We start from the raw sequence: 14112 nt of genomic DNA, 5'->3' as shown, positions 1-14112 counted from the left end.
TTTTAAACTGTATATACTTGTTTTTCTCAGTGCCTTTGCCAAGTTCTGGCTGTTGTCGTCGCTTGTCTCTATTCAAGATGTAGGTGGCGCTGCCGACATCGACATCACTTACGGTACACAGATCCCGACATTAGATAGAGTCCCCAGTCTCCGCAGAATTTTCGCATTTCTTCCCGCCCCTTTGTGGGTTTCAGTGCCCCTCGTGCCCCACAAATAATCGCAATCGTGCGCGTTTGTTGATTGTTAGACTTGGATCAAGAGGGAGTGAATTCTGGAGACTGTTGACTACGGACTGAAGACTGGGGACCCGAGACCGGGAACTGAAGATGAGGCCTGGGTCTGGGCCAAGCTGCGGCTCGTTGTCGACATCGTTGATTTCAATGTTTCATCTGCCGCGCAGCAACAATGAGCTGGAACAACGACGGCAACAACCAGAGCGTGCCTTTTAATTGCCGTGCCGCCAACAGACATTAACATTAACATTAGAGGAGTCTTGAAAAGAGACGACAATGTCTCCGGTTGCTCCATTCTGTTTCTACATCTGTGTGGGCGGAGGGAATATGACGCACCTGGAGTGGAGTTGGATGTGGAGCTCTGGGAATGAATTAGATGAAAGGGTTTGATGGTAGGACCAAGACAAAGACGTTTCTTATACTTAACAAAAAATATATTACATTTTCCCAGTTACCAATTAAATCTTTTGAAGTAAAACAGGACTGCTCTGGTATAGCCGTAAGAGGTATCTTCTTCAAAGACAATACAAGGAAGAAGATGCCTTGCTTTCGAAACCTCTAGAACTAACTAGAAGTACGCCACCTAGACAGCTTTAGTTTGCGTGGCAGTTGTCTTGGAAGTCTCCATTTCCGGAGAATCTTTTCAGTCATGGAGGAGGAGCACCCAAAGAGACAATCCTGACCAATTCACCTACAATCGATCAAGTGAAACGCTGCGCAGGCGGGGAGAAACCGCTCAACGTACGGTATGAGTGCATGTGGAGCTCCCGTCGTTATGAGAACCAATGCCACGATGCAGATGCCGATGCCGATGCCCATGCCGCTCCCTCATCTTCTTAGCTTTCAATTCTTAGCTCTCATCTCCGTTCCGTTTCAGAAGCAGTTGCAGTTGCAGCTGCGGCAGCAACAACAACATTAGAATTGCTAAGAGCCATTCAAAATCACCAGCAGACAACGAGCAAAAATGTTAAAACGATCACGTTTTCTTGCTGCTGCTGCTGAAAATCCTTGCTGGAAAACTCGCGTTGGGGAAAAGCAAGAAAAAATCTCAGCTGCCGTTGACATTCCAAGGCTTCCCCTTCTTGATCCCCTCAACGGCGCTGAGGAGCTGTGCGCATGCTAATTTCTTTTTGCCGGTTAGCCCAACGGTGCTGCCTGCTGCTGTGTCCCCTTTCGCTCTTCCTCACCCCCACTCCCACATTGAATAAAGACGAAGCCCTCGATGACTAACTGTAAAAGGCCAGGTAACTGCAAGGCAAGTGAGCGTTGAAGCATGGAAGCCCAAACAGAAGCGGTAGCATACCTCGATGGTTGTGTGATTTTGATACCCTGTAGATATGTTTGTATTAAGAAAAAAGGGTGAACATACACAGATATTAGGATAGCAAGAAGATTTCCATACTCAAGACCGAAAAAAATATATGTTATTAAGGCTTCTAAGGTAATCCGCGCTTCTTAGGCGTCAGGGCCTTTCTGCTTTCTAGGCGATAGAGACGATGTCTCCGAAGATGGAGAGGCTGGCCGGGAATTGGGCTCGCTTACTTCGTAGGTCCGGGCTCTGGCGGTCCACCTCTCGGACTCCGCCGGAATCGGAGACCCAGCCGGCGATGTGTCAGAGGTATTCCTGCGCGAGAGCGTCCTGCGATCGATAAGACTCTCCAGGCGTGGGCGCAGCTCGTAACGCGGCCTGATCTCTGCCTTGGCTACTGGATCCTTGTCTTCGTCGGCTGCATCCCGGTGGGGCACAGGACACACCGTGCGCTGCCACTTTGGCTGTGGCACCTTTAGTGGAACGTTTAATGGCAACGTAGGCTGGAAAACGATGCGATTCACCACTGGCTGGCCATTCTCGCCCAGTTTGAAGCGAACTTTCTTAATAACCTCGTACAAGATCTTTGCCTTAGGTTCTTCCATGCTGGATTCCGAACGTAGAAGTAAGGGTGGCCGAAAGGTGAAGCGCTCCTCCGGGGGCTTCCCCATCTCGTCGAGGGTGATGCCAGTTTTGTGAGAGGCCCCAGACAGGAGTAAGTCCGAGCTGCCGTCCGAGCACAGTGGAATAGGCGGCTGGAAGCTGAAGCATTTGGTCGGGGTGCCAACGACCACTTCCTCCACAGCAAGGAGAGGCTTTACGATCTTTCGTTTTGTGGGTATTTTGGGCATTTTACTAGGCAGAGTAAATACTAATATATAATATACATTAAGAATGTTGTTAGATATTTTATAAGAACGTCAAATTAGTTCTTATAAAGTTCTTTAGTTTATTTTTCAAGGTAAACTAGTCTCTTAGTTTGAATGAAACTTCAAAGGTATTTCTGTATTTGTAATTTTCTTTAACCGTTAAATTTTCTAGTAATTTTTTGCACTCACATTTGTTTTGTCTATGGCTGATATTTTCACTCCCCTCAAATATCTCTACATACTTATTTTTTCCAAAACTCCACACAATTGTCATTCGATTTCAAATGTTTTTTTGCCATGCATTTTTCTCCTTTAGTTTTTTGTTTTTTACTACCATTTGCCTCTCGTTTTCCCCGAAAATGTCCCCAGATTTTAATGGACGACGAAGAGAGAGAGCGGATCTCGCAGGGTTCCAAAATGCAAATGAATGCCGATAATTCAAACGATAAGTTTGTCTTTTGTCTTGTTTGCAGCTACCGTTTGTTGTTTTTCCTTGGGTTTTTCTCAGGTTTTTTTCTACTTGTCTTTTTTGTATTTTGTTGTTGTTTCCTCTGTTTGACTTGCTGTTGTTGTTGTTTTTGCAGCTACCGCCTAGAGCCAACAACAAGCAACCATTAAGGAACCCAAGGGAAGGACTGGGGAAGAGGGACAGACGGAGCCAGGACCATGATCACGATTTTCAAGTTTCGACATTTGATTGAGTTTTTTGAACTAACGATTTTTTTTTTATTTTGCCGTTTTTTGTTTTTTTTTTTACTTATTCAAAGGGGCGGTTATTACGAGTGTGTGGTGGTGTGTGCCTGCCAAAGTGTGTGTTGTGTGGGCGTCTTGTATCCCGTATCCGTATCTTGCATATTGCTCCTAAAGAGCGTTAATTTGACACACAAGTAACCCAGATTAACGATCGATGACGGCGGGAAATGAATGTCTATATGCCAGGGCGACTAAAAAAATGTTTATGGAAATAACTTTTGGTATGACTTTAAATTTATATCAATATTCATTGAATTTAATTATTAATTATAGCTTGTAAAGAGAGTTGCCTTACGGAAACATTTCTCTCGCAGTTTATTAAGTCTTGGGAGTGAAACCTAATAAATATTTAAGTTGTTTTTTATTTTAAAATAATTTGTATAAAAATACTTTTAATTTTCAAGTAAATAAAAGCTGCCCAACCCTGACTTAGAACCAGATTTGAACTCTCCTTGAGCAAAAAAAAAAAAACAAAACCCCAACGAAACGTAACGAAAGGAAACGAAACACAAATGTTAACTCTGCATGTTGATAAAAATATGACAAGTTGGCTGTCATTAGTCACACAATTAACATATACAAATGCCGCCTCAAGGAGTGGAAGGAGGATGAGGAGGAGACTCCAGACTCCATCTTCCTTCGTTGGTCACGCCGTAGTGGGAAACGCCGAACGAGAGGCGCAGGAGACACGCTGACTTCAGCAAATTGTCAATTACTCATGCGATGAGCGAAAGGAGCATCGGAGCCAAGGAAGCTTGCAAAAAGGGAAGCAGCAGCAGCTGGAGGAGGAGAAGAAGACGGTGCTGGTGAGGTAAGGACCAGTCCAGTGGCCGAACCTGAGTCCCGGGGACTCTGCTGGACGACCGCCTGTCGTCGACGACTGCCTTTTAAAGCATCATTAGCAGCGATAATTAGCGCCGTGCAGACGACAGCCCAGAAATTGCCTTGCAGAGAGACCCCAAAAAGCACACAGAAAAATGAATTTTAAATAATTTTTATAAAATAATTTATAAAAAAAAATAAATACAGAAAACGCTTTTTGAAAGCTAAAAGATTTAAATTTCGAATATATATTTTTAACAATAAATTTTGTAAACAAAAATTGATGATTAATGATTGCTTAACGGGACCAGAAAATCATTATTTTATTTCGAAATCCCCACATTCAACCTGAGGCGGTTCTTGGCCAGCGTCGCCGGCTTTGAGGACTGTGCCACATCCCCCACCAGCTCCTCCTCGCCCAGACCCACATCCCTATTCGATGCCACGGTCTTCCTGACCTTTTGTAGACCGGCAACTGCCACTTCCGACAACACCTGGGTCGAACTTAGACTAACTCGCATAGCTGCCGAGGGATTTACAAAGATCATTTTGTCGCGCAGCTCCTCGCTCATACCGCTGTGACCTTCACGCACAACCCGCGGCTTGAACACGTAGCTGGTGGGCGTCATCCTGGGATCCACATACTGCACCTGTATCTCCACGGGAAAATCGCCGCCCAGCACTTCGCTAATCTCGAACGGCGCACTGTCCGCCACATGCAGGCGGAGTGGAAGGCGTGGCGACATCCGGAAGGTGACTTGACGGACATAGTGCGCCAGATTGTCGTATTTGTCCCCCGCCCGCACATAGACGCTCCATGTGGGCTCCATAATGTCGGGCAGATCCAGATCGCTCACCTCCATCTGGCAGCCCAGGACAATGTCCCGACTGATCACGCAGCGTCCAAAGATGGCGGTGTTTTCAGCTCCGCGATAGCAACTTACGCGCTGGCTGTCGTCCATTATGTTTTGGTGGCGCAAGAGGTGCGTATAGCTCATCACCACTTTTTAATGATCACTGATGGGATATTGGTATTATCTTGAAGTCTGAAGGATTTAAAATTTTTTAAATTGGCGGAAAATTTTGAAGAAAACTTGAAAAACAGGTGACGGAAAAATTGAAGCCTACTCCTTACGGATAGAACATTTAAAAGACTTGGAAATTACTTATTTTGAGCTTAAACTTGTGTATCTTTTATTGTTTTCTGTGCAAAAACCAAGTACTCATCATATACCCCCCTCCTCTCAAGCAATCGTTTTCGGCTAATAAATTCAGCACGTTAAGAGTTTTACTTAATATTTTGTTTTGCTTTTTTTTTTGGCAAATTTGAAACTCGTGAGAGATTTGCTTTTTGGTCGCCGCAGCAGCAGCAACAGGTTGTCGCTGATGGAAAACCCTGCTATTTTCCCATTCAACTTCAGCCCCGTGTGCGTAACTTTAGTGAATGGTCACTGCACTGCACTGTGATTTTGGCCAAGAAGAGGAGGTGGCAGCTGCTGTTGCAGTTGCAGTTGCTGCGCAGTGGCTGCATCGGCTGAGTGACATGTTAATTAGTCGCTTACATGACGGCCGTTTGCTGCCAAGGCTCAGCGCTTGCCCGAAAATGCTAATTTCCACACATTGGGCAACCGCTGAGACGCGGAAAAGCGCCAGAGACGGGGACGGGGGATGGAGAGGGAAAGGAAACCGAAGAGTTGAGCAATTTTATAATTGAGCAATTTGCCAGCGTCTGATTTATTTGTGGATCCCCACAAAAACGGGATTAAACGGTAAGTGTCTCCCAATGCAATATTTTGAGGCGCTAGAAAAAAAAAAAAAGATCAAATGGATTAGCTAGCGCAACGAGATGGATTTATTTGGCGCTCGTATTTTTTGACACATTTCCTCCAAAAAAGAAACAGCAAAATAATATGTACAACTGACAAATCTTGATGGTAATTAAGGTTAAAGATATATGGGTTGAGAGATCCCAAGTCAATTTATAAGAAACATGGGAAGTAATGAAATAATAATAAACAAAAATAAAGGTGGAAAATAGAATTAAAAAAATAAAAACTAAGATAAATATAGCTATATTTTGTGTTAAAATCAATAATACATTCGTATGATTAATATTTTAGCATTTTAATATATTTTATTATTTTAAAACACCTAGATAATATAATATTTTGATTATTTTCTGTGATTTGTTCTTTCAATTATTAAAATAAAGCCTTTTTTTAGGGCCTGTTACTAGTTTGCAACGTAAATAGTTCATCACATATTATTGATTTGGTTTCTTTGGAGGGTGGGACCTCCCCACTTCCTATCTCCATAGGATCCTAGCAGCGTTAACAAGCCCCACTGCAAGCAAATGATGCTATTTAAGTGCCATTTAAAATTTAAGCGGCACTCAAGTCGCGCCTCTCTCTCACTCCAGCATTTCTTTGCATTTCATTTCTTTGAAGAAGAACTACAATGGCAGCCAGCAGGAGCTGTATCGACATCAGAGACACGACTTCTCCTTTGCATATGTATGAGAGCGTGTAATTTGCACTTGTGTGCCAGGGTGAGTATCTGTGTGAGAGCATCTAAGATGCCGCCAGCCGATGCATGCCGCTCGTTTAGATCGTCACCATTGCTCCCTGGCTCCCTGGCTGGTTGGCGTCTGCCGCCTGACCCAAGCGATTCCGCTGTGCCAGCAACTAGCAACTAACAACTAGCGACCATCGCCAACACCAGCTACATTATACCTTAAAAAAAACTTGAGTGTTTTTGTTTTTCTAAACACTGTTACAAAAAACAGAGACAATAAGTTGTATATTAAAAAATGCTAGCCCTAAAAATAGTTATTTAAATATTTTTAATTTTTATTAGAGGCTTTTTGAGCAACTTAAGATCTATAATATTTCTTTGAATCTTTCTTTTTCTATGTGTATATTTTACATTCAGTTTTTCCTCCTCAAATAATCAACAGCATTGCAACTGCAGCAGCAGCAGCAACAGCAGCAACTACAGCAGCAACAATTGCGATTGGCAACAAAACTCTCAAATGTGTTACGGTCACAAATGCTTAACTTTTACTAATAGTTAACAGTTTCTGCTGTTTGCTGCTTTTTGGTGGTGTTGTTTTTGTGGCTGTAACTCCTTCACGCAGTCGCGATTTTATAGATAAAACATTCTATTTGGCAATTAATTGGCATTTTGTTACTTTTCCAGTTGGATTTGTATAAATTGTTTGTTGCTGTGCTCACGATATTGAAATGTTTGTTGCTGTTGTTTCAGGTTTGCTTAGCTTGGCTTAGTTAGGAGCTAGGAGCTAGTTGTGGCCCGAGTTGTGGGTTGCTAGTTGCTAGAGGCTCTTGTTGGTGGATTTTCGTGATTGTCAACAATGATTATTTGGTCAACACTTGGCGGGGCGCTTAGAAAGTAAACCAAAAAGGAAGAATCAAGGAGAATAGAAGGAGGAGGAGGAGGAGGAGCAATCTCTGTCCATGTTGGCTAATTAAATTGAAGGCGGAACGGATTTAACTGGAGAATCGCCGCCGAGGGCTGCATTAGCTTCCTTTCTGGATTGGTGTTCTCCTCTACCCTCCTGTGTTGGCCACGAATTTATGGCATTGGCAAGGCAATTGACATTAACCCTAACAGCGACAGATGCAGCCGCAGCAGCTACTTGCCACAACTGGCTGCGGCTGTGGCAATGGCAATGGCAATGGTTTTGAGTTTGGGATTGGGAATGGAACGTAGTTGCACTTGGCACACAGATGAATTTATGTATGCAAAGCAGGAGACAACACGGGGGAAACGGGGCACTCAAAGGGGACTAAAACCGAAACCGAAAGCTACCTCTTCTGACTGACAGGACAAAGGAGTTATTTTTCACAAAAAAAAGGAGTATAAAGAACAAAAAAAAACGAAAGGGAGCAATCTTCGGTAGGAAGTGCAAGTTCAGCAAGGGTTTGGGGAGTGGAAAGAACATAAAGGCAGACCCACAGTAGTCGCCGCTGCTAAAGAACAGTGGTCAACGGGATCAGGAATCAGTGAAAAATAAATAAATCAATGAACAACTTGTACTAAGGATATTTATATTGAGAGAAATCAAAAATTCCCTTAAAAAATTATCTTTAAAACATATTTTTTGAAAACCTCTTTATAGATAAAAACGGATCAGATATATTAAATAAAATGACGATTTAAATGTATTGAAATATTAAAACCGAATAATATTCTGAGAATATATACATCAGCATCAGATATATTAGTATTTTGTGCCATTCCTAACGTAAATTAGATAATAAATCATACTGCAAAGTTCAAGCCAATTAAATTGAAGCAAACCATTAACTATTTAAAGGTCACACAGATTAGTACTTAATAGGTGACTTTAAGATTTGTTTTTTAGTTCTTAAAATATCAAAGGAAATCTTTTAAAGAGAAATAATGACAAAATTATACACTAGGAATAGATTAGAACAAGCTTTTATCCAGTTTAAAACCCCTTTGAAAACCTGGAGACCTGAATCCAATCATAAATTAAGCAATCAAATTTGGTAGCTAAAATATTAATATAAATAATAGAAGAAGGCTATATACCTATACATACATATTATATACACAACCTTCTGGCACTGTGCCTGGGCGGCTTTTCAGCCGCCACAAAAGACCTGCGGCAGGGGCAACAGTAGCTCCTGAGCTACTCTGCTCCGGAGTGGAGCAGAAACAGAAGCCATAGCCATATCCCGGGCCAATCCAACCCAGTCGGCGGAAAAGTAAAAGTAAAAATAAGTGCGCCAGCCAGAATGGGTTTGGGTATGCAAAGAGCTGCTGCTGCTGCTGCTGCAGCTGTGGGGATGGACATAAATTATCTTTGGGTCGGGGCGGCGGACAAATCTTCAGAAGCCCAACGACGACGACGACGACGACAATGTCCAAGCAGCAGCCTGTCAATTGCAGCCGAAATGAACAAAGAGAGCAAAGGAGCCAAAGAACTGAGCAGAGCATCCTTCGCCGACTGGAGGAAGCCTGTCAGCGGATGAATCTCAGCTTCAGCTTCAGTCTCAAAAGCAAAAGCAAAAGTGCGCCTGTTGGCGGCAGTGGGAAATGAGTCAGGAGTCGGGATCGAAGCCGATCCGATCGAGAAATCGTTTGGGATGGCCTCCTGACAATTGTGAAATGCAAACGACGACAGGCGAATGGCCGAAAAATAACCCAGCCCAGGCCCAGGCCCCAGGCTTGATTAATTTATGGCCTCCGTTTTCGCTCTGGACTCCATTGTGAGCTACTGGATCTTGGCCTGGCTTGGCTTGGCTTGGCTTAACTTGGCTTGGCCCTTTGTTTCCTGGCCTTGACTGCGGCAGCATCTGCCTCCTCCTGGCATTTGAATCACGACCTCGGCAGGAGATTCGAGGTAAGAGAAAGAGAGCGGAGAGAGGTGTTGTCGTTGTCACCACTTGGAAAATTCGCGGAAAAGTCATGAGCTTAGAGGGCGCTCAGCCAACCCTGTCGTCCGCGATTTCCGCCTCTGGAAGCCACGATCTTGGACATTTGCCACAGCTGCAGATCATTAGAGGCCCAAAAGCCAAAGGAAAACCCGGAAAAGGGAGCTTTGTAGAACACTGACATCAATATTTAAATTTAGGAATATTTTATATTTTAATTAAATGAAATCTAGGTTAGCTTTGAAGCAAATCAGATTAAGTTTTTTACAAAAGAATAAGAAAAAGATATTTTAAATGTTTTTAAAACGAATTAATAAATATTTTTACATTTTTATTAATTGTAAAAATGCAGAAAAATCTTTTTATATACTTGTTACTAAGCTGAACACATTTTCTTAAATTTTTGTTTTATTTTTTATAAAACTTTAATTAGCTTAAATTGAGCTTAATAATAATTTACCTCCAAAATATTATATCCATTTTATAAATCACACTTTAGACTAAACAAACAAAATATTTAACCTCTCAGTTAATATGTATAATTTACCTGCAATTATTATCATCGATTTTGTAATATTTCCGAAATATATCTCATAAATCTGATTACCTATTTCGGCAGCGGCAGCCTCTCGAATTTTGTGTGGCAACAACATGAAAAGTTCAATGTTAACAACAAATTATGCTACCCAGGAGCCGCCCCCTCGACCGCCCCCTGCCGGCCCCTTGATCCACATCAATTGGTAAATTGAGAAATTGAAGCCCAATCTGAGATAAGGCAAGCGTGTGACTGCGCCACAGTTTCCACAGTTGTTGCAGCAGCAGTTGTGGCAGCAACAAACACAGTTGCAGCAGCACCCAAAAATTGATTAAATATATGAAACACGCAACTGCCGCGCTGCAAGCAGCATTGCGCATTTGAAAAATCGAAAAATAAATTGAATTCATAAAAAGATTTATTAAATCGCGTACTTTTTTTGGGCAAACCCCGCTTGGGCTTTGAATCCAAATCCAAATCGGATTTCTTATCGCCAGCTGGGGATCTTGGAACGCTCCGAGGCGGTGCGATACCGGATAGCAGCTTGGTTCTCCGCCCTCAAGGTTAAGCATCAATTAAAAAATGCAACCGCTGGCACCACCAGCACCACCACCACAAAAAGGAATCTCAGATCTAATGCTGCACAGGGGGAAAAATATTATACTAGACATGTATTTAAAAAAAAATTAATTAAAGGGACTATATACATATTTAAGATTTAAGAAATATCAAACATATTTAAATAAAAAACCTCAATTTATAAAAATACTAACTTTAAACTTTTTTTAACATTAACTTGGGAAGTATTTGGTACCTAAAGGCATTTAATAAATATTTTAAGTTCTAGAAATATTTGCAGAATGTTTTAAGGATCTAAATATACGATTTCTATAATAGGAATACTTTCTCTAAACTTTATTTAGAGTCAAACAAAGTTATATTTCTATTTATAATTACAAAATAACCTATTTCAGATACCTTTTTTCCACTAAAACATAGACTATAAAAGTTGATACTTTGCAGTAATTAAGAACATTTCTTTCTCTGCATAAACTGTGGAATTTCTAGCCGAGATTTTGGTTTGCCGTTGGCTATGTTGCAGTTTGTCACCAAGTGTTGCTGCTGTACTTCATTTGCATAAAACAAATTTGGTATTAAATGCTAAACGCAGCGATAAGATCAACTGTTGCTGCTGTTGTTGTTGTCGTCGCCTCTGAGAAAATTTGGCCATAAAAAAGCAGAGTAGACAGGAACAGGAGAGGCTGGGCCACACTTGGCAGTTGGCAGTTGGCAATTGGGAGTTGCTAGTTGGGAGTCAAGAGTTGGTAGTTACCCCCGTGAGCTGTGAGCACTGGTCAGGCTTTGGACAACTTACAAATGTTGCCGTTAGCCAACAGCAGCAGCAGCAGCAGGAGCAACAGACTAACGGCACATTATGAGCAACAATTTTCATTCATCAAGGGAAAAGGAAAAATCAGGGGGAAAAGCTTGCCTCCTCATCAGCGGCGATTGTTTGGTGGTTTGTTGTTTGCATAACCTCCTAATGAAATCACGGTCATGGAAATCATAGCAAGAGCAGCAGCAAATAAAGGCAAGGGGCATAAACACAGAGAAAAATAGTGAGGTAGAAAAATATTAAATAAATATTATGAAAAACTTTGTATTTTAAATCGTGGAATATGAATTGTGTGTACTATCAAAATATTACAATTTAGTGGCGCCCAAGAAGAGACTCGGACCTATGAAAAGGGATTTAGGTACGAAAATTAAGTTTGTAGAAGAATTTTACCTTTTATCAAATAATATAAAATAATAAATCAATTAAATAATATAATTTTTCCCCTTTTAACCCGCTTTTTGGTTCTCTGTGAACCAACTTGAGTTGCTGCTTCAGTTGCTTGCTGCTTCTTGGTGCTTCTTGGTCGTGATTCTACAATTTCTTCATTTTATTTATTTAAGCATTGCAGACATTTTTCTTGTCTCCTTGCTCCACTCTCTCTCTAAGTAGAGATGCTTCTCCGTTTCCCAGCCTTGATGTTCTGGCTCCGATTTAGATGCTGCGATTTGCATTAGAGAGGGCAGCGTGAGGCACACGTATGTGGCGTGAGTAAGCTGCCACGAGCTGGCTAATTTCTGGTCATTTATGGAAACAGTGATCCGTAAGACACGCAGGCATATCTTTTTTGGGGGGAAAAGCCAAAGGAAATTAGCCAGAAATTGTCCGAGACTCTGTGGGGAGCTGCTGATGCTGATGCTGCTGCCGGTGCAGCTGGTCATCGGCCGAGTGGGCTGCCGAACATGCAACAGCAGCAGCAGCAGCCACATTGCGTTCCTGGCGGGGGGATTCACCTCGTCGCTACTCTTCATCTTCCGGAAGAGATAACGCACCAAAAATTGAACTCAAGACCCAAAACGCCGCGCGAAATGCGAAACGCCGAGGAGGAGGCCGAGCCCCGGGAGAAGCATTCTGACCTCGCCGCCGGTCATGAGCAAGCCATTTCAGTGTGGTCCCTCTACTAAGGCCATCCCCGTCTTTAGCAACTTTGTGGCTCTCCACCTCTTGGTGGATTCAGCTCGATCCCATCAGGGGTTAATACACTTGGCTGATGTTTAATGCTTAATGGCATTAAAATATTTTTAATAAAACATATTTGACTTTGATTCGGGCAAATGCGCGTTTCGTGGGGGGAAAATTGGCTTTTCTCCAGAAAAGATTACACTAAGCAACATATTATTATTCTTAATACATTAAAATTTAAGTTGGTTCTAAGGTTTTCTCGGTTTATTCCTCAATTCAAAGAGTGCAAATCCAAAATATGCAGTTTTAAACTATATGGTTTTTGATTATTTTCCAAGTCTTAGATGTTTCAAAAATCCTCTCAAGTTTCTTTCCTGAATACTTATACTTAGAACCCTTGATGTTTTTCGCTTGTGTTGTCTAGTGTTAATAGAAAATTCTGAAAAGCGTAGAGAAATTGCATAAAGCAAGCGTGGAAAATTTGAAAAAGCGCTTGAAATATGACTGAGCTGAGTGCAGAGGAGGGAAGCGAGTGGGGGCAGGAGAGGTCGAAGGGTAAGCAACGCACACCAAAAACATTGGATAACTCCCCAGGAACAGGCTTAAGCTCAGACTGGGGGCCTCTGCGACTGCGACTATGGCACAGTTAGACGCCCACTTAGTACGGTAATTTCAAAAACGTGCACCTTTGATGAGATACAATCTCGGAGGGGAGGAGGCTGTGCCGCCAATGCTGCTGCTCCTGCTGCTGGCAAAGTGATGCCAATGATGCTGATGATGGAACGTTGACGACGATCGACCGAGATTAAGTGCAGTGCAAGGGGGTTCTCGGTTCGGTTTGGTTCGGTTCGTTTCGTTCCCCTGTCAAAACGCATTTGGAGGCGGCCTGATGACGTCGTCAGAGTCAGTCTCTAATGGCAAACCGAGGAATATCTACATTAGAGCAGCAGCAGCAGCAGCAGAAACAGCATTCATCCAGCAAAAAACAACAACTCGGCTGCAGACATTAGAAAAGAAAGCCAGCGGCAAACGGTAACTGTGGGTAATTAATTAAACCCACAATGGCAGGCATACCACCAGCCCACCATTCCAGCTCAACTGGATAACCTCTGCTCCAGGTTCCCAGGCTCACCCCCTCGAAAAACCAAACAAAAAAGCCACGTAAAGTAAGGTTGGAAGTATAGATTTCACTGTTTCAATACTCTGTAATTGTTTTGTCAAGGATGTTCTTCAAATTTTATAGTTAAATCTTATAGAAGGCTTGTTTTCTATTATTGTAACTTCCTACTTTAAAATCATTATTAAAACTTAAGTTTTAGTATTGAATGTTTTCCTATATTTCTAGAATTAAATACCCACAAAGCTCAAAGTATACCCTACAAAATCGTTAACTACGATAACAAACATAGGGTAACTTTATCAAATAAATCTACAATATAACAAAATTGTTTAATTTTATTTTGTTTTTATAAACTCATTCATTTTCCAATCCCTTTTTTAGGCACGCTCCTGGATTTTCTGGGATTCGAAAGCACAGAAAGAGAGATCGAGGCTGGCGATTCAGAAGTTGCCGTGTTTTGCCCGAATAGTAGTATTTCTTTATCTGGGATTCTTCATGATGTAAAGTGGTAGGTGGGCGGGGATTTCAAGTCT

General features: G+C 42.1%; 1 protein-coding gene across 1 annotated transcript; it reads right to left on the bottom strand.

Annotated features, from left to right (window-relative positions):
• Positions 1 to 4199: 4199 nt before the first annotated feature.
• LOC108074268 (YEATS domain-containing protein 4) lies at positions 4200 to 5124 on the bottom strand. The gene has a single exon (XM_017166238.3). The coding sequence runs from the start codon at positions 4982 to 4984 to the stop codon at positions 4310 to 4312; it is 675 nt and encodes a 224-aa protein (XP_017021727.1). The 5' UTR covers positions 4985 to 5124; the 3' UTR covers positions 4200 to 4309.
• Between the last annotated feature and the right edge of the window lie 8988 nt (positions 5125 to 14112).

This window comes from Drosophila kikkawai, chromosome 2L, assembly GCF_030179895.1.
Source record: "Drosophila kikkawai strain 14028-0561.14 chromosome 2L, DkikHiC1v2, whole genome shotgun sequence".
Classification (NCBI taxonomy): Eukaryota; Metazoa; Arthropoda; class Insecta; order Diptera; family Drosophilidae; genus Drosophila; species Drosophila kikkawai.
Note: the sequence above shows the minus strand (reverse complement) of the source record. Positions and strands in the feature narration are given on the sequence as shown.

Bases quoted from the DNA above. Each gene is read 5' to 3' on its own strand.
- LOC108074268 (XM_017166238.3), bottom strand. From the start codon at position 4,984: ATGAGCTATACGCACCTCTTGCGCCACCAAAACATAATGGACGACAGC.